At 37.6% G+C, this 20,601-nt stretch overlaps 2 protein-coding genes and 1 long non-coding RNA gene across 4 annotated transcripts in view; 2 read left to right on the top strand and 1 right to left on the bottom strand.

The window, feature by feature from the left end:
- Nucleotides 1–20,601, top strand: part of LOC136254802 (protein NLRC3-like) — a 101,616-nt gene that overhangs the window by 7,567 nt on the left and 73,448 nt on the right. The window lies entirely within an intron of this gene.
- LOC136254807 (uncharacterized) overlaps nt 1–20,601 on the bottom strand; it is a 123,472-nt gene that overhangs the window by 59,188 nt on the left and 43,683 nt on the right. The gene's annotated exons all lie outside the window — the stretch shown is intronic.
- The window catches only part of LOC136254804 (uncharacterized), a 53,974-nt gene that overhangs the window by 22,514 nt on the left and 10,859 nt on the right, over nt 1–20,601 (top strand). For both annotated transcript variants that reach the window (XM_066047544.1, XM_066047545.1), the window contains 4 exons: nt 2,564–3,273; nt 3,322–3,414; nt 11,504–11,596; nt 13,991–14,224. In XM_066047544.1, the coding sequence (XP_065903616.1) occupies nt 2,564–3,273; nt 3,322–3,414; nt 11,504–11,596; nt 13,991–14,224 (1,130 nt within the window). The remainder of the gene's footprint in view (nt 1–2,563; nt 3,274–3,321; nt 3,415–11,503; nt 11,597–13,990; nt 14,225–20,601) is intronic.

Genomic DNA, 20,601 nt, shown 5'->3' with positions numbered 1-20,601 from the left:
ATTAACTAAAGCGGCCAAATTACCAGCCAATTAGAGTTAAAAGAAATCAATTTATGATGCAGCAAGAGTGAATGTAGAACACAGCTGAAAGACAAAGGTTCAATGTTAAACTTTTTGTTAATTCCAATTAGTTGCATATCAGCATTCATTCTTGGCCGCTTCAGATATCAGCTATTTCAATTGCCAGTTACTTTCATGGGTGCACTTTTTTTTTACAGCCAATGCTAGGTGTTTTTGCACAGATTTAAAAAAAATAGTATAAGTAGTTGGATTAAGATTGATTCTTGGCCGCTCCAGATATCAGCTCTTTAAGTTACCAGTTACTTTTAAGTATTTCCCTATATACTACTGAGCTGTTTTTAATTATATTGGATTACAGGTGCTTGTAGTTTCTTGGACGCACCTTTTTTTTACAGCGAAGGTGTTTTTGGGGTTGTAATAATGTTACAAAACAGTAAACAAACAAATTTTAAGGAAAAATTTGAAATTTTAAGTTCGATTAGGGATCATGGAAAAAAATAAGTAGGGAAGCAAGGGAGGTTGCCTACACCTGCAGATATACTAGTGAACATTTAATCCCTAATTCAGTCTTGGTCTTGGGTATAGACTGGATTAGGGATTAAATGTTTGCTAGTATATCTGCAGATGTAGGCAACCTCCCTTGTTTCCCTACTTTTTTTCTATGATCCCTAATTGAACTTAAAATTTCTAATTTTTCCTTAAAGTTGTACTTCATAATAGGTGTGCTAAGTACCTAGCAGTAGACATGCACACATTAGGTAATTATATGTTTTTGGTCCTACCAATTCCCCAAAATTGACCAGGTGACCAGGCTTGTTTTTTTTTTTTGCAACGTTTTGCAACTTTTCGATGTGGTACACTACATTTGACAAAGCAGTCTATTAAAGGGAAAAACAAAGTTAATGTATAAAGTTAGTACATCTTTATAAGAAAAGAGACATGAAACCTTTCAACATATGTAAATTAATTATACAATTAATTCAGCAAAAAAAAATGACCAGGAAGGGAACCAGAAACGTATAATTAACTTTTCGTGGCCTTATAATGTATTGCGGATTGCGTGACCGTTGTTAATAAATTTTTTTGGGTCAATGATATCACGTGAATAGTAATCAATTGAAAGCCATTATAGACTCAATATAATTAAAATTAAGTTGCAGCCATCTGTTTCACAGTTACTCATGCCTGTATCAGTAGACCTGAGGTGGCGAATTGTTTGGCAATACATCATGTTCAATAGCAAAGCCTGCTGAAGAAGCCGGTAGCGCGTTCGCTATTCATCAGTGAAAGAACCGTCCATCGCAACCTCAAATACTGAATAAGATACAGGCATGAGTAACTACTTGCATGTGAATCGGATAGACTGGCTGTAACTTAATTTTAAACTCGGTCTATAATGGCTTTCAATTAGTTACTTTCCACGTGATATCATTGACCTTAAATTTTGTTTTTGACAACGGTCACGCAATCTACAGTATCTGTTTGTCTAATATTATATTTTATGGTATGGTATGCATTAAAGAAAAGGATATTAAAGCTGTGTTTGACATAACTAACACTAGTATGTTTAATTTAAAATTGAACTAGAGGTCCAAGCAAATGGAACAGTGGGACCTCATTTATTCAAACCTGTTGGGTGCAAGCCTGTTCATAACTTTTGATATTCCATAACTTTGGATCATCATTAGCACATGCATAAAAATGCAGTCACTTTCCACTATTTTATGGTTGTAATATGGCCTGTCTGATAATCTACGTGAAGGCCGAGGGCAGACACGTATCTGTTACCTGACTGTAGTGCTTAGAAATGTGTCCCACAAGTCAGTACGACCAATGGTCATCAAATTATAGGATCATTTTACACTTCAATATAAGCAGGTTACCCCACTGTATACTAGGGTTTGGCTGGTGGTCACTACCAAACCATCAACAAATTACTATGTACGTACATGGCAATGTCTTTGAATACACCTGTACCTACCCTCAAGCAGTACTGCAACTGGCAAGCTAATAGTCTGCAACCACTTCCCTTCACTTTGGGCTGATATTTGAGGGGGAAGTTATGAAAGCTGACTGGACACTGGACTGATTTTTGACTGGATTGTGGGTTGGTGTCTCTCGCTCTAATTTGTTCCCACCAGTATATGCAGCTGCTTGTACAAATTAATATAACCACATGAAAACGCAATTAAGCATTTCATTTGAAATCAGGCACTGACAGGAGCTTCCTTGAGCAGTTTCATGTGCAGCTGAGCTCAACCTGAGGCCTGTTAAACTGCCTACTTGTCTTAACTATATAAATACCCTGTACTCTAATAGTTTATACACAAACATGCTCGAAAGCCTTACTGAGCTCTGTATATAAGAGTTATATTGGTGTTTGGTAGATAACATTCACATTAATTAAATTTGAAATTCGAAAGATTAATATACAAACTACGTATTTATATCTGTTTTGTAAATATGTATTCCCATGAGCATTTGAGGCTGAAGTTACTACACATGTATATAGTTACTATATTACCTTGATGTTTATATCCAGCCAAGGTGATAGATGAAACATCTCCAAAAGGTTCTACTCATGATAGTCATATTGCTACTTTTGATGAAACAAGTTCTCAATTTGCAGCTGTTGTAGCTGACATTGCTGAGGAGCTAAATGAATGCCTGCATAAAAAACTGGATAAAATCAAACTAGTCTGCTTGCACCTAACCACTGGTCAACACATTCCAATCCTAAGCCAAGAAGAAATACATCGTATTCAAGCATGCAAATCAATCTATAATATATTTGCCATAATGAGGTCACACTGGAATTGGAGTAGTCATCGTTTGCTTTTCACTATAATCAAAAGGGTCGATTCACCTAGAGCTCTTGCTTTGCTGAAAAAGTTTGAAAAGAAAATAAATTACCAAAATAAGTTGAAAGATGTTCATGAGCACTTGAAGAAAAATAAGCTACCACATCCTCCTGGCTATTGCAAGATGGTAGCCATTGTTGATAAGGATTACTCTGACATATCACTGAAAGAGGGCTTAGAAATTGAAGATTTTGTTTCAGAGTATTTGGGACAAGCTCAACCCAGTGATTCCACAGAAGAACAATCCATACAGATGGTTTGGTATGTACCAGAGATTGCTATTGAGAGTTTGTGTGCTAAAGCAATCCAACACAAGGAAGCTTTCATTATTGAATCATTTTTGTTTCTAAAAATTGGCAGTGTTGTGATATTGGATGAGCGACTTCCTAAGGCTAGTCTAATTGTTCATATATTGTATATATAGTATTACTTGATTCAGGTTGCCAATCCTCAGCCTTTCCATGATCGTCATGCAATGTCACTTGGAAGTATTATTGGATTGCTAGACTTTACTGTAGCACCATTGAAAAAAGTAAGTGTTTGTACATGGTATGTATAAGACTTGGTTTGGTGTTTGTATCAAAATCAAGTGTTTGGGTACAGTACCACTCAAATATAGCTTCACGCATGTGCAATGCAACAGCACATACTACTAAATCAATACAGGGTGGTTTGTTTGTAGCTGAATTTTTACTTTTTTGCAGCTGAACTCTCTTCAGGGTAACTTTTTTGTAGCTGAACTCTCTACAGGGTGACCTTTTTGCAGCTGAACTCTCTACAGGATGACTTGTAACATACGTACCCGGACACTCTAATAGAGTGTGCTTATTACATATGTACGTAGCTGTCTGCTCTAATGGAGTAACTGCACTATTAAAGTATCTTGATCGTGCATTTACTACAAGTTCAGTAGTTTGTCTTTACATTAATAATTCAGTGATTTTAAGTCCAATCTTCTAAACCACCCATTCTATGATGATTAATCTATATACCGATTTTGGCTCATTACTTTTAGCAGTTTGCCTGGGTAGGTGTGGCAAGTAATTGTTTTTTTTTATTATTATTATTATTTTATTATTATTATTATTATTATTATTATTAACGAAACTCAGATTGCACATGTAGGCTTAGTTTCATAATGTGTTTGGTATTTTCAGTCCTCACTCCTTTGACAGCATCATCTGTAACCATAGGGCACACTCAAAGCATCTATAAACTAGGAATACACACTGTCAGATAGATGAAATAAATAATTATATAGATTCCTCACTTGGCCATCACAGTTCCGTGGCAGCTGATTCAGAGATCTGTTTGTTAGTGCCCACCCTTTCCTTCAATATGGCAACCAAAGGGAGTGTGTCAGTCAAACATAACTGGCAAAGAGAAGATTTCTGTAATTTAAGCATAAGGAATGGATAATAGGTCACATAATAATTATTGTGAACTAATTTATCGTGATACTGCATTTTATATTCCATTGCAGTTCCCATTAAAACTATATCCCAAAGATGATCTTGTAAAGTATCACTATATTATAGCAGAGAGATAACAGTTTGGGAATCTGATGATTTCTAGGAATATTCTTGGAATTTATTAACAAAATAATGGAATAGTACAATATACTGTATCAAATATATACTCATCCTAAAAAGAGTAGGTAGCAACAGTGGACTCAAGACCAGGGACCGGTGAAGATCCTACAGAATTATACTGGTAAGTTGTAACACAGGTATGAGGGCTTTGCCTGATATGTATTCCCAACAATCCGAAGGCATACGTATCAGGGAAAATTCCAAATGCCCCTTGTTACAGCTCACTTCTGATTCATACATACTATAGCAGGCTAATAGCCTGCGCCAGATGATCAATCACCCAAGACAATACAAGAGTACAACCACTGGATATATTACATACACTGTATACGATATGTACAGTACATGCCTGAAAATTTCAATTATAGGTAGGCAGCTGGTATGTTCTGGCTACACTTAGCTACGCACGTATGATACACAGACAAATCATAGAAATATCACGGACAATTTCGGTTATGCAAGTTTAATGTTTTAATCAGTGTTAAAGGGTTGTTTATGGCATAATTGTGAAGTTTACTAAAGGCTTAGATGGGTAAGCTTGCTAGTAGAGTTGTTATTTTATATTACATATCAGTAGTATAATGTGGATGTGATCTATACTTGAAAACAAGCGGAAATGCTTGTGAATAAGCTATAGTACTAGCTCTCACCTTAAGCCCAACGTTCTTCAACTTGTAGGATAGTGAGGATAACAAAACGCTTTTTGTCTGAGTGGTTTTCATGGCCAAATCCAAGTCACGCAAACTAACTGCTGAGCGCCTCATTGCGAGGCAAGTAATCTTGTAGTTTTGAACTTTTTGATTTATTATTTTATTTATTTGTAGCTGTGTTTGTCTGCAACAGAATGTGACATCCATGAAATTCCTAGCTACAGTGTATAATAAAAGGGATAGCTATAATTGTTAATGTGCAATTTAATTATTGCTATATACGCCGTGTTTGTTCTCACTGAAGTTTTGATTTCACTACAGATCAAGCAAGGTCCAGGAGTGAGAATGTATGATGTAGCTACATACGTACAGTATAGCGAGCCATACACACACATGAACACCATGCATGGATATAATGCTCAATGTTAATTACTATATTCATATTACAGCTAAGTCAGTGCCCCTAAAGGGCACCATCGGATCAGTCTGGAAGAAACCATAAACCCAGGTTTTACTATACTCTCTATGAAGAAAATTAATGGAGGCCGGCACTTCAGTGAAGAAATTAACTTGTCTTGAAAGTGATGATTTCTACTCCAAGACTTAACAATAGATAGCTAGCCCGGCGTACGGGTACAGTAGACTTGAACCAAGACTAAACCCTTGGCGAGTGCTGCATGTGCAATTTATGAGATGGACATACATGAGACTAGTTGCTTACCGAGCCCGGATTCTGAGTCGAGATGCATCAGCAAGTAACGGCCGACCCGCTCTAGGGCCAGGTGATGCGCCAGGGACTTAACATCAGTGATGTCTGCCAGAGCACTTATGCATCGATTTCCACCCTGAAAACGACTGGCTATCAGCTAAACAAAATTTTCTTTAACTTGCGCATTGTTTAGATCAAACAGAATTACCATAGAAACAATTTCTTTAACAACGGGAGTAGCCAGGTTGAAGTGGAGCGCATCAGATTTTCGTGTGTTTCTCAAGCTGATACAATGATACTGAAGTATTAATTTGCTGATGTTGCTCTACTAGACTGGTTCTTCAGGTAGCTAATGTCGTCAGTCACCAGCCGTGTCATATGATTCATGTTGCTGATTTGGTTCAACATAGCTACAGCTAAGTTTTTACTACTCGTAAGTGTTCCCGGCCTCGTGAAATGAAGGGAAAACAGTGCAACAGTGGGCAATTGTAACAGGGAGAGTGTCAGACCAGCTCAACCTGAAGCTTGACCTGAAGAAGTTGTAAATCCTACTCAATAAATGGATCATCAAATTAATAATGCAGCTGCGGAAGTATTTGCGTGGAGTCTACTGTAGTCATTGCCATTATCCATGAGTTTGTTCATGAAGGATTCAAGCTGGCAGGATGTCACCCAGCTTCTTTTGATGGTACAAAACTATAGTGGTGTTTATAGCAACAAGTAGCATGCACTCACTGGCTGGCACGTACTGTGCACCTGCGACCCATTTTCTTGCGTTGGTTTCATAAGTGTTTCCTGACACTAGCATACATATTTCATTGGTGTTTAGCACACGTATTGCAATATGTTTTCATAGCATTAATATGGTTTTTCACGTGGTTTTCATGGTGGAATTTCATGTCTATACCATGCTATTTACATTGCTATGGACTTTCATAGCTTAATACAGTAACTCTGTTTTCATGATTTTCATGTGTTTTTCATGGCTTTGATTTCACATAAATTTCACAGCAATTTCATTATAATATTTCATTCCTTTTTTATGTGTAATGGGTTTTTCATAGCCCATGAAATCTTCAAATTTCATGTGGTGCAACATGAATATGCCATGAAAAATATTTTCATACTTTTCATGGGTAATTCATGAGTGAAAAAGCTAGTAGTGTATGTTTGCAATGTAATATGGTAGCTAAAAGTTGTGTGCAATCGAATACGACTGAATAACTCAGAGTAGCCTTACAAAGGCAGTGTTATTTGTTGATGAATCGTGGTGTCACAAGACTAAACCTCAACAGACTTTGTGGTGTCAACACCAGTGCTTGTCAGTTATGAAAATGAATGTGTTTATAACCTTGTTTATCAATATTATCTTTGATTTGTGGAATGCAAAAAACATCAAAGTTTTGTAGTCTCGCGTGCCAGTGCGTCTGGCACACAAGACTAATAGTTTTTATAGTGCCTTCCTGGTGCCTCTACCAAATATTGAAGGTCAGAAATGAAGTTACTTAGAGAATTGTGAGACTGTGTCCTACCACTTCCCTTTCCTTCTTGGGAATCATTATTGACACATGCCATATGGAAATTAGGCTTCCAGATGAAAAACTTGCCAGAATACAGGAAACACTTGGGCAGTGGCTTACGAAGAAGAATACTACTAAATGCAAGATCCTCTCACTAGTTGGTCAACTTCAGCATGCCACAAAAGCGGTAAGATGTGGCCATACCCAGCCAGAATGTACACTGCTGCAGCAAAACTCAAGAAATCAGGTTAAATAGGCAGTTTCATTCAGACTTAGTCTGGTGGTACACTTTTCTGTGCCATTGGAATGGCTTAAGTATCCTATGGGACCTAGCATTGCACTACCCACACAAATTACTATCTAGACAGACACTTCAGGATCATGGGGCTGTGGTGCTGTCCACGGTTGCCTTTGGCTTCAACTAAGGTGGTCAGATGGACGGGCATGCCAAGACATCATGGAAAAAGAGCTTGTTTCTGTTGTTTTAATGATGGCTGTGTGGGGTCCACTGCTAGCTAGACAGAATGTTCTGCTACAATGCGATAACCTCAGCCTTGTAACCTCTATTAGCAAAGGCACAGCCAAGCCACTTCTTGTAATGCATCTACTCCGCAGTCTTTGGTTCTTTACTGCCCACTATGACACTGCCTTGACAGCTACACATATTCTGGGAGTCACAATTACTGCAGCTGATCAACTCTCAAGGAATGAACTATCTCTTTTTCATCTAACAAACCCCAGAGCATTCACGCTACCAACACCCATCCCACTATCACTACAAAAAATGTTTCTCCATGTGGACCAGACTGGACTTCGCCAAAGTTCAGAAAGCTTTTCAAGGACATCTTGCTAAATATTGTTTGAACAGTCTCTAGTCATTGCACATGTTTTGCAGTTTCTACCAACTGGACATGTACAACTGTTTGATTATTCTAGTTATTTGCACAAACACTTCCATTCTCTAATTCCAATAAAGCTAATAACAAGAGTTAATAATAAGAAAGGAGAGTGTCTAACGCCGTATAGTCCTGTAATAGATGATTGCGCAGAAGTTAAATGGCTTCTTTTCCACGTAATGTACAGACTGGCTAGTATATTTTCGCATATAACCACAAAGGCTATCCCAGACACAAGGGCGTGCGTTCAACTCGATAATCAAGTTCACCACGAAGAGCATCGCTCTGTTGCTTAAGAAGTGTGGCTGTTAACCTCGAAGATAACTGTGGGGGAGAGCATCTGAGAAATCAAACACTGAACCAAAGGCAGAGTATCGCTTCGAATTTTTACTGCTTCGCCATGTTACCCTACCTTTGAGTATTCTTCAATTGAAGGAGCACTGTTCCCTGTACATACCAGCTCAGTGTTTAGTTCAGTCTTCGAATATTCTCGAGGATTCATCACGGTGCGGCTAAACTAATTGCAGTTAGGAAACGAACAAATACTAGAAGCCTATATGTTACACGGAAAGGAAGCCGTTTAACTTTTGTGCAATCATCTATTATAGGCCTATGCAGCGTTAGACACTCTCCTCTCTTATTATTAACTCTTGCTAATAACCTTTATTGTATTCATCATGTTAACACATATGTAGGTATATAGATGCTGCATGTGAGCTCTGCTTTCCCGTGCTATAGATATCACTACTTCAGGACTCCCTAGATTGTACACAGCGATGAGGAGGTATTACTCCCAAGGGACATCCCCAGCTACCCAAAGATCCTACAAAGCTGGTATCAGATAGTACATCAAATTCTGTTGGCAATCCTTCCTCTGCAGTATTCCCACTTCTGAAAAGACACTACTATTGTTCTCTAATCACTTGGCAACACATGGTTTAAGCTTTGCTACAATCAAACTATACCTGTCAGCTGTTAGACATGCACATGTTACAGAAGGATACTACAATATGTTTTATTCTCAATTTACTCCTAGTGTCCAGCAACTCCTAAAAGGCATGCACAAGGAGTCTGCCATAACCAAATCACCCAGAAAACCTCTCTCTATCACCATCATGGGAATAATATAAAAATCAAGCACCTCCTCACCAAGCACTCTGCAACTTATCAGTCCAAGATGCTATGGGCAGCCTGTTGTGTAGCCTTCTTTGGCTTCATTCAAGTAAACAAGTTCACTGTTCCATCCCAACACAACTACGATCAAGCCTATCATCTCTCTCTCTCTTGCTGACCTAACTTTGAACAACCGATGCTCACCAACAGTAGTGCAGCTACAAACAGTCCAAAACTGACCCTTATAGAGAAGGTGCCTCCGTCTTTCTCTCCAAAACCAACAAGAGCATATGCCCAGTTCATGCTATTGTGAAATACCTCATTGTACGGGGGAACAAAATGGGCCTCTGTTCCCCTGGCCCATTTTTACCAGACCTCTCTTTGCATCAGCCTTAGCCAGTATTCTGCACAAACTCAACATAAATCCACAACTCTATAACGCACATAGTTTTCGCATCAGAGCTGTTACTTCAGCCAATCAAGCCGGTTTGTCACCCCTTCGGATCAAGACCATGGCAAAGTGAAGCCTACCAGAGATATATCAGACTGTCTCCAAAGTAATTGGCCAACATGACCAAGTAACTCATTTCACATGCTGATCAAAAACCATCAAAATTATGTTATAATGCATGTACAAGCACCGAATGACTGTGTAGTTGTGTACTTTACCTAGTCACATTGCATATGCCTAACAATGTTGTTTATTGTCATTCCTTACTATCTGCTTTGTGCTTGGGTGAAAAGACAGCCTGCGATCTTGTATACTGTCCTTCTGTGGCCCCTTCACTCAAGCTAATTTCATGGTTAATATTGAATGCTCAGGTTAGCTGAGGTAACCTACAAACCAATCACTGGGCTTAGTCCTAGTAACAAGATGCCACCAACCCCCTCCTAGCAGGCGAACTCCAGCACATCTACCAGACCCCACCACAATCAATTGATAGTGGTGTTGCACTACGGTCGGGACAAGGCAGCACACCATGAAGATCAAGTAAGTACATGTGATGTTTGTGCGCTGCATTAATTGTATCAACAATAGTAGACTGACAGTTCAATAGAGTTAGTTATTGCAATACTTCATAGCATTATGTAGTTTTCTGCATTTGTACATGTTCGTGCTCTCCTATTTACCTTGTAAGTCTTCACATAATTCTGTTGCTTGACTACAAACAGTGTGTACATTATTGTTATGACATTGTTATGCTACTTTTGGCTATTCCATGGTATATGGGTCAGACTAGAAAACATTCTTATCAGATGGCTGAGTATATACGTAGTGATAAATGTAATAAAGCAAGCATCCAAGTGCACTATGATGTGGACATGGATTTGCATTGTAGTACGTTGTCTGAAGATGTGTTTAACAAGATTGATGATGTCGTAGATAACTATTGACTGATTCTGTGCCAGCTTCCTTGAGCTGGCTATGAATTATATCAACAAGTCTTCTGGTAGTTTGGTAAATGAGATATTGAATCTGATATTCAAAAGGCACTGGATAGTGCCGTGGGTCAGTTCAATAAAGTTCTCACTGATGCAACAAGCTACGTTATTTCCCACATATCATGATCATATAAACAATTCCAACACATTAAATTCACTTGTAGAAATAAGTGCATACAATCTCATTATTAAAGAAATATCTATGTGCATTTATATTAGGCCTGTGAAGTAAAAATAGAACAGAAATTTTAAATATTATAATTCATTTTTTCACAGTAACAAAAATATACATGTAATGAAATGAACACCGTTGTACACATGCATGGTATAGTTAGATATTCTTAAAACTAATGGCATTTCACTACCATTTCAATGGCGTTCAGGCACTCTTCATGCGGAAATTTGTTACCATTTCCCTGCCATCTGGATGCCATTCTTCTACTGTTGCAACAGAACAAAATGCCGGCAAAATCAGTCTTTATGCCTATTGTATCCTGAGTACTGTTAGCAGTGCTAAATGGCATTTATAAGCCTTCTCTTCCCTTTTAAGTGAGGTGTGAACAGTGGTACATATAAATGTATAAAATTAATGTACATTATTTAGAACAATTACTGTGTAAAAATTTCCTTTTTCCATTGGGTATATGTATTTGAAAAATGTACGTGAATTTAATGTATATGTGTTAATTCTTTTGCAGGTATCAGAAGCTGCAAAAGGAGAGTTTGAAAAAGGTACTAAAGTCACTAACTATGAAGAAGCAGTAAGCTGTTTACTGAACCAAATGAAGCAAGTATGTATTTCTGCTGACTTGTTTTGTGCATGTGTGTAAATATACATGACATATTTAAATGCATAAAACCGTTGACCCACTACCAAAGATTCTTGTGCTAAAAGTAGAATACAAAGAACAAAAGGTAGTACTATGGAATTTAAAAGAGAGAATTATAAATATAATCATAAATTTCAAGTAGAATAAGCTGTTCAAATTATTTACTTTTTCTATGATTCAAACTATTCAAATACTAAATTTGGTTCTGTATTGCTGGAAATTTTTGAGGGACAAAGATTTTGCAGAAATATAAAAAAAAGTGAATTTTGCATTTTTTATAATTCACGAAATTTCTAGCTATATGGTAATCATTTCAGATCTATATGTATTTTCATTGACACTTTTACCGAGAAAAAAATCATTGAAAATTTTGTAATGTTTTGTTCATCTTAACTTGAAATGCAACTGACTGTTTGAAGACATCATGTTATTTTCTGCTAAATTTCACAGAGTACCAGTGTTTTTGCTTAATTTTTAACCACCTACCTATATATCCCTGTACATTTATACCATAATCCTTTGATACCCTTTGTATTATGTTTGTATGTGTAAATATACATCTAATCCAAAACAGCCAAGCTGTAAAAAAAAGAGTGTGGCCCTCAAAAAGGCTATGGTGAAAGCGGCACCAAAATTCACCTGAATTGTTGTTATTAAATTTTTACCATTAACCTACCATCACAGCCATTTCTAGGCCACCACCTTGGATTTCACATTTTTTTTCACCATAGCCTTTTTGAGGGCCGCACTCTTTTTCTTACAACTTGGCTGTTTGGGATTAGATTTCACTTCTTTTTGCATTTGTATACCCCCAAAGCCGGCCTATGGCCAGCTTTGGGGCTTTTTTAACCTATCTTTTTTCTTTACCACAGGAAGAAGAAAAGATGAAGCAGATGCTAAATACTTTAAATATTTCTGATTTTATAAGTAATGTACAAATTATATATATATAATACATATATTTAACTCTCTACATGGTGGTTTCATTGTAATTGAATACTCTACGAGGTGACTTCTTCTAGCTGATCTCTCTACAGGATGATTTTTTTGTAGCTGAACTATCTACATGGTAGTTTCTTTGTAACTGAACTCTCTACAAGGTAACTTCTTCTAGCTGATCTCTCTACAGGGTGATTTGTTTGCAGTTGAACTCTCTACATGATGGTTTCTTTGTAGCTGAACTCTCTACAAGGTCACTTCTTCTAGCTGATCTCTCTACAGAGTGATTTGTTTGTAACTGAACTCTACAGGTGATTTGTTTGCAGCTGAACTCTCTACATGATGGCTTCTTTGTAGCTGAACTCTCTACAAAGTAACTTCTTCTAGCTGATCTCTCTACAGGGCGATTTGTTTTTAGCTGAACTCTCTACATGGTGGTTTCTTTGTAACTGAACTCTCTACAAGGTAACTTCTTCTAGCTGATCTCTCTACAGGGTGATTTGTTTGTAGCTGATGTCTATACAGGTTACTTGTTTCTAGCTGATCTCTTGAATTCTCTTCAGGGTGACTGCTCTATTAGGATGACTGCTCTATTAGAGTATCTCGATCTCGCACTTGCTACATCAAGTTGAATTTCGTGTTATAACTCCGTGTCTTTAAGTCTAATTCTTCTACACCGTTGAAGAGCCTTTCTAAGATGATTACTCCATTTGTACAGTGATTTTCAAAGCATTACCCAGGCGGTTTTTCTGGTAGGCGTGGCAAGTAGTCGTTTTTTATTAGCTAATCTCGATTGCATAATTGTTACACACTGTTGGTTTTTTCGTTGTATTTTCCTGGTTTTTAGCTTGATTTCTTTCAAACCACAAAAGGTTTGAGATTCAATAGTTAACCCATTCACCCAACGATTTTCAGCTTCTTCCATTAGCGGTTTATCCTGTAGGTGTGACAACATATTGGTGTTATTTTTCGTGAATAATCGCTAATAACTCTTTGCCTGTTTATTGTATTCCAGCCAAGTTGGTACCGAGATGCGCCTTTATACCCCCTTTCTGTGTGCCAAATTTCAAGGCAATCAGATAATGCGTGCACGTTTTATAGCAGTTTTTGCAAGTGTGCAAAAAGAGGAAGAAAAATAAGGAGGAAAAAAAACAACGAAGAAACTAAGCCAATTTTTGAAGTCGCATATCTCGGGAACGCTTGAAGCGATTTCGCTCAAATTTGGAATGTGGAGTACTGAAGTTGGAGAGCGTGTCCACAACAAAAACGTCTTGTTTCATCAAGGCAGCACAGAGCTACGGAGGTGCGAAAATTGTGTTTTCATTCTTCCTGTCAATATACTCACAGGTGTTGCGTGCCGGCTTCTTGGGCCGCACGATACACTACCGTGTGTCTTGATATATGTGTGTTTATTAGGTAAAGTTAATAATGGTTGAAAAGGATGATTCAGAAACAAGTAGGGAATTGGAAAGGAATATTGAAGACATCTTTGCTATTGGAAAAAGTGTAGAACAATCATTTGAAAAATTTCAAAAATTATCCACTGAATATGAAGCCACTGAAAAGGAATTAAAGCAAGAACTAAACAATGGTGATGCACAAATGCACAAATACAAGCAGAAATTGGAAGAATTAAAAGTTAAAAAACATGTAAGTTTAAATGTATGTATGTGAATGAAAAGCTACTAATAGGAAACACAGCAATAGAAGGACTGAAACAAGTTATACAGGCACAATTATGTGGAGTCTATGTAATTTATAAACCCGATGGCCCAAATCTGTAGCGCACGAGTGAAGTGAGGGCGCTACTAAGGGCCTGAGGGTTTATAAATTACATAAACTCCACATTGTGCCTGTATAACTGCTTTAGGCTCTATTTTATTATGTTCAGATTGCTTACCTCATCCATGGTTGTTTCTGCTGTAGATTTGGAAAAGGGGCTAGTTTTCTCATGATTATGCTAGTACCATGGCAATTATGCATGTTTACGTGACAAAATAAACGTCCTCATTACACCACTGCACGTTAATAATGTGTACTCATTGGATAAACCTAGATTTTGAGCATGTGTTATATTGTGCCTGAAGGCGTGGAGACAAGGTGGAGTATATGAGATTTAATACTCACCCAAAATAGAGTCTAACTATTAGTAGTGGTATGCGATATAGGACATTTTCCTATCACGATTATAGCACACGATAGGATATATATCACGATATACAAACTCATCACTCAGCTAGTGTGTTTACACTGATGACACGTGTAGCACTAATGTATTAGAAGTACAATATAGCATGGTACATGACTAGCATACAACATTGCATGCTCTTTTATCAAAAAGTACAGTTTACAATCACATCTTGAGTACATTTTTCTCTAACTATAGCTAAAATCTATAGCTAGGCTTATATCACAACATAAAGATTCTATATCTAATACAACATCAATATCGTGTCCTGTACAAAAACTCCAATAGCAGCTTGTGGTATATTTTTGATATACTACAGCAAACTAGCCAATAGAATCAGTATATCACTTGTACATTTGATATACGCATCTGATTGGCTAAAAATTCTTGATAGTGTTTGGTTGTTTTACCAGTTAGGCATGTCCGACTTGATAACTAGTGGTACCATAGTAACCAATACCTGTTACCTAGCAACAATACTGTTGCCTAGCAACCGTTGCTAGGTAACCACTACTGATTTTAGAAATAATTTTGACACCATAGCAACGGTTGCTAAGCAACTGCCAAAAGGCCTATAACTAGGTCAGCTTTAAATTTTGTTGCCTAGCAACAGTTGCTACGGATTGTTTGACCAATTTTCAAGTAGATTGTTTTCTGCAACACATGTGCATACTTCTTCAGCATGCTAATCACAAGGAATTAGTTACCAGTACTAATAATGGTGTAAAACATTAGAAATTGCTGTTACTACTTCCAAGTGGGAGACGAGATGTTGTATTAACATATTATACTACAGATATCATGGTATTCGAAATATATACCAAAAGATATACATATTTAGGAAAGGATGCCATAGCGTGAGGCTTCGCCTCGCACTATAACATCTTTTTTAAGTTTGTATATCTTTTGGTATATATTTCGAATACCATGATATCTGTAGTATAACATATACATATCACGACATAGAAAATTTTATCATGATATGTGACCGGATCTTGGAAAACCTACCTTTTGGGCACAAGCAAACTTTTTGGGAAAACTCAATTGAAAATTTCAACATTTTTTTCAATATTAATTTTTTTTGCACATTTGGATAAAGCAACTATTAAACCTTCTTGCTGTGAAGTTTCACACCCATAGCTTCTTTTTCTTAGGAGATATGGATGATTATATCAGACCATGTAGTAATTTCACATGCGTGGGACAACAATTAACTTACAAATTAGGTGATTTGTTCAGGTGCTGGAATGGCTAAAACTTAGTCTTAGACAATAATACATGGCATTTAATTGCATAAATGTACCAAGAATACTTCATTAAACTATCAGAAATGTCTTTTAAAGTATTCTAGATAGTAATAACGGAATTATTGGTAAACAAAGTGGTTTGTCACCATTTGTCACCCTTAATCACTCACAGAACTCAATACATTACCATAAAAGTTAGTTTGTAATGTACAGGAGAGAAAATTGGCCATATCTCAGGAATGCTTAAAGATATTAAGTTGAAATTTTGACACAAGATAGATAAGCACCCAGTACCTTATTTAAGCTATAAAACAGAAAATTGACCAATGTGCCAAAAAGGTAGGTTTTCCAAGATCAGGTCACATATATCGATATATGTGACTGGATTTTGGAAAAACGATCCAAATTGCACATTAGAAGTTTCGAGATGAACGGTTTTAAAGAATTAAAGCCAGCATAAGTCTCCAAGGATAGCAAGCACGTGTATGAAATTTACACAAAAGATGCATAAATCTGTTACCTGTCAGGCCACTTCCAGTACTTGTAGCTGCTTGTAGAGTTTCCCACCAAATAAGATAGAAAATCTGAGCAGTTGGACGAGCGAAGTAGTATCACGAGTGCTCACAAAGGGGTGGAGGGTGGGGAGTGGCGGGGAGGGCAAGAGATAGACCTCAAAATGGAGGCAGGCCACGATTGGAGTCCAGACACGAGATTACAGGGCTGTGCTGGCTCCTTAGTGGCTGATATGTAGCAAAATCAACAGAGAAAATGTCTGGCCAACATTATAAGGCTGTCCACCAGTAAACCACTGATTCTTGCGAAGCCAGGTCCTTCCTTCACAAGGCCTGAAACCGCCATTTGAGTACTCCACACCACCCAGGAAAGACGTCTGTTAAAACCAGCCTCGAGTAGTTTGAGTAGTACTGAGGGTCAAAACTAGTAGTACGGTAGTGTAGCTATCCACTGGTGGTGTTAGTTTGATTTTGCCTGATGTGCGATTTGGATCGGTTATGTAAAATCTGGTCATATATATATCTAATCCAAAACAGCCAAGCTGTAAAAAAACAGTGCGGCCCTCAAAAAGGCTATGGTGAAAAAAGATGTGAAATCCAAGGTGGCGGCCAAGAAATGGCTGTGATGGTAGGTTAATGGTAAAAATTTTAATAATGACAATTCAGGTAAATTTTGTGAAGCGGCACAAAAATTCACCTGAATTGTCGTTATTAAAATTTTTACCATTAACCTACCATCACAGCCATTTCTTGGCCGCCACCTTGGATTTCAAATCTTTTTTCACCATAGCCTTTTTGAGGGCCGCACTGTTTTTTTACAGCTTGGCTGTTTTGGATTAGATTTCATTTCTTTTTGTATTTGTATACCCCAAAGCCGGCCTATGGCCAGCTTTGGGACTTTTTTAACCTATGTTTTTTTTCTTTACTACAGGAAGAAGAAAAGATGAAGTACTTTAAATATTTTATCAGTAAATGTACAAATTATATATATAATACATATGTGACCGGATTTGCGAAAAGCGGCCTTCCACACACATCCAATTTGCCAACTTTGACAATTGATTACTTCAGATTGGAAAGAGCTATTGCCTTGAAATTTGGGCAGTGGTGATTTCTTTGCAGCTGAACTCTCTACAAGGTAATTTCTTCTAGCTGATCTCTCTAAAGGGTGATTTGTTCGTAGCTGAATTCTGTACAGATGATTTGTTTGCAGCTGAGCTCTTTACAAAATGGTTTCTTTGTAGCTGAACTCTCTACAAAGTAACTTCTTTTAACTGATCTTTCTACAGGGTGATTTGTTTGTAGCTGAACTATCTACAAGGTAATTTCTTCTAGCTGATCTCTCTACAGGATGATTTGTTTGTAGCTGAATTCTGTACAGGTGATTTGTTTGCAGCTGAGCTCTTTACAGAATGGTTTGTTTGTAGCTGAACTCTCTACAAGGTAATTTCTTCTAGCTGATCTCTCTACAGGGAGATTTGTTTGTAGCTGAACTCTCTACAAAGTAACTTCTTCCAACTGATCTTTCTACAGGGTGATTTGTTTGTAGCTGAACTATCTACAAGGTAATTTCTTCTAGCTGATCTCTCTACAGGGTGATTTGTTTGTAGCTGAATTCTGTACAACTGATTTGTTTGCAGCTGAGCTCTTTACAGAATGGTTTCTTTGTAGCTGAAGTCTCTACAAGGTAATTTCTTCTAGCTGATCTCTCTACAGGGACATTTGTTTGTAGCTGAACTATGTACAAGGTAACTTCTTCTAGCTGATCTCTCTACAGGGTGATTTGTTCGTAGCTGAATTCTGTACTGGTGATTTGTTTGCAGCTGAGCTCTTTACAAAATGGTTTCTTTGTAGCTGAACTCTCTACAATGTAACTTCTTCTAACTGATCTTTCTACAGGACAATTTGTTTGTGGCAGAATTTTATACAGGGTGATTTCTTTGCAGCTGAACTCTCTACATGGTGGTTTCTTTGTAGCTGAACTCTCTACAAGGTAACTTCTTCTTGCTGATCTCTCTACAGGGTGATTTGTTTGTAGCTGAACGATCTACAAGGTAACTTCTTCTAGCTGATCTCTCGACAGGGTGGTTTCTTTGTAGCTGAACTCTCTACAAGGTAACTTCTTCTAGCTGATCTCTCTACAGGGTGATTTATTTGTAGCTGAATTCTGTACAGGTGATTTGTTTGCAGCTGAGCTCTTTACAAAATGGTTTCTTTGTAGCTGAACTCTCTACAAGGTAACTTCTTCTAACTGATCTTTCTACAGGACAATTTGTTTGTGGCAGAATTTTATACAGGGTGATTTCTTTGCAGTTGAACTCTCTACATGGTGGTTTCTTTGTAGCTGAACTCTCTACAAGGTAACTTCTTCTTGCTGATCTCTCTACAGGGTGATTTGTTTGTAGCTGAACGATCTACAAGGTAACTTCTTCTAGCTGATCTCTCTACAGGGTGGTTTCTTTGTAGCTGAACTCTCTACAAGGTAACTTCTTCTAGCTGATCTCTCTACAGGGTGATTTGTTTGTAGCTGAACGATCTACAAGGTAACTTCTTCTAGCTGATCTCTCTACAGGGTGGTTTCTTTGTAGCTGAACTCTCTAAAAGGTAACTTCTTCTAACTGATCTTTCTACAGGGCAATTTGTTTGTGGCAGAATTTTATACAGGGTGATTTCTTTGCAGCTGAACTCTCTACATGGTGGTTTCTTTGTAGCTGAACTCTCTACAAAGTAATTTCTTCGAGCTGATCTCTCTACAGGGTGATTTGTTTGTAGCTGAATTCTGTACAGGTGATTTGTTTGCAGCTGAGCTCTTTACAGAATGGTTTCGTAGCTGAACTCTCTAATAGGTAACTTCTTCTAACTGATCTTTCTACAGGGCAATTTGTTTGTGGCTGAATTTTCTACAGGGTGATTTCTTTGCAGCTGAACTCTCTACTTGGTGGTTTCTTTGTAGCTGAAATCTCTATAAGGTAACTTCTTCTAGCTGATCTCTCTACAGGGTGATTTGTTTGTAGCTGAACGATCTACAAGGTAACTTCTTCTAGCTGATCTCTCTACAGGGAGATTTGTTTGTAGCTGAATTCTGTACTGGTGATTTGTTTGCAGCTTAGCTCTTTACAAAATGGTTTCTTTGTAGCTGAACTCTCTACAAAGTAACTTCTTCTAACTGATCTTTCTACAGGGTGATTTTGTTTGTAGCTGAACTATGTACAAGGTAATTTCTTCTAGCTGACCTCTCTACAGGGTGATTTGTTTGTAGCTGAATTCTGTACAGGTGATTTGTTTGCAGCTGAGCTCTAAACAGAATGGTTTGTTTGTAGCTGAACTCTCTACAAGGTAACTTTTCTAGCTAATGTCTCTACAAGGTGACTAGTTTGTAGCTGAACTCTCTACATGGTGGTTTCTTTGTAACTGAACTTTCTACAAGGTGACTTCTTCTAGCTGATCTAACACAGGGTGATTTGTTTGTAGCTGAACTCTCTACAAGGTAACTTCTTCTAGCTGATCTCTCTACAGGGAGATTTGTTTGTAGCTGAACTCTCTGCAGGTGATTTGTTTGAAGCTGAACTCTCTAAATGATGGTTTCTTTACAGCTGAACTCTCTACTTGGTGGTTTCTTTGTAGCTGAAATCTCTACAAGGTAACTTCTTCTAGCTGATCTCTCTACAGGGTGATTTGCTTGTAGCTGAACTATCTACTAGAAAACTTCTTCTAGCTGATCTCTCTACATGGTGATTTGTTTGTAGCTGAATTCTGTATAGGTGATTTGTTTGCAGCTGAGCTCTTTAAATAATGGTTTCTTTGTAGCTGAACTCTCTCAAGGTAACTTCTTCTAGCTGATGTCTTTACAGGGTCACTAGTTTGTAGCTGAATTCTCTACATGGTGATTTCTTTGTAACTGAACTCTCTACAAGGTAACTTTTTCTAGCTCATCTTTCTACAGGGTGATTTATTTGTAGCTGAATTCTGTACAGGTGATTTGTTTGCAGCTGAGCTCTTTAAAGAATGGCTTCTTTGTAGCTGAACTCTCTACAAGGTAACTTCTTCTAGCTGATGACTCTACAAGGTCACTAGTTTGTA

Source organism: Dysidea avara, chromosome 4 (assembly GCF_963678975.1).
Source record: "Dysidea avara chromosome 4, odDysAvar1.4, whole genome shotgun sequence".
Classification (NCBI taxonomy): domain Eukaryota; kingdom Metazoa; phylum Porifera; class Demospongiae; order Dictyoceratida; family Dysideidae; genus Dysidea; species Dysidea avara.
This window is presented reverse-complemented; position numbering and strand designations above follow the sequence as displayed.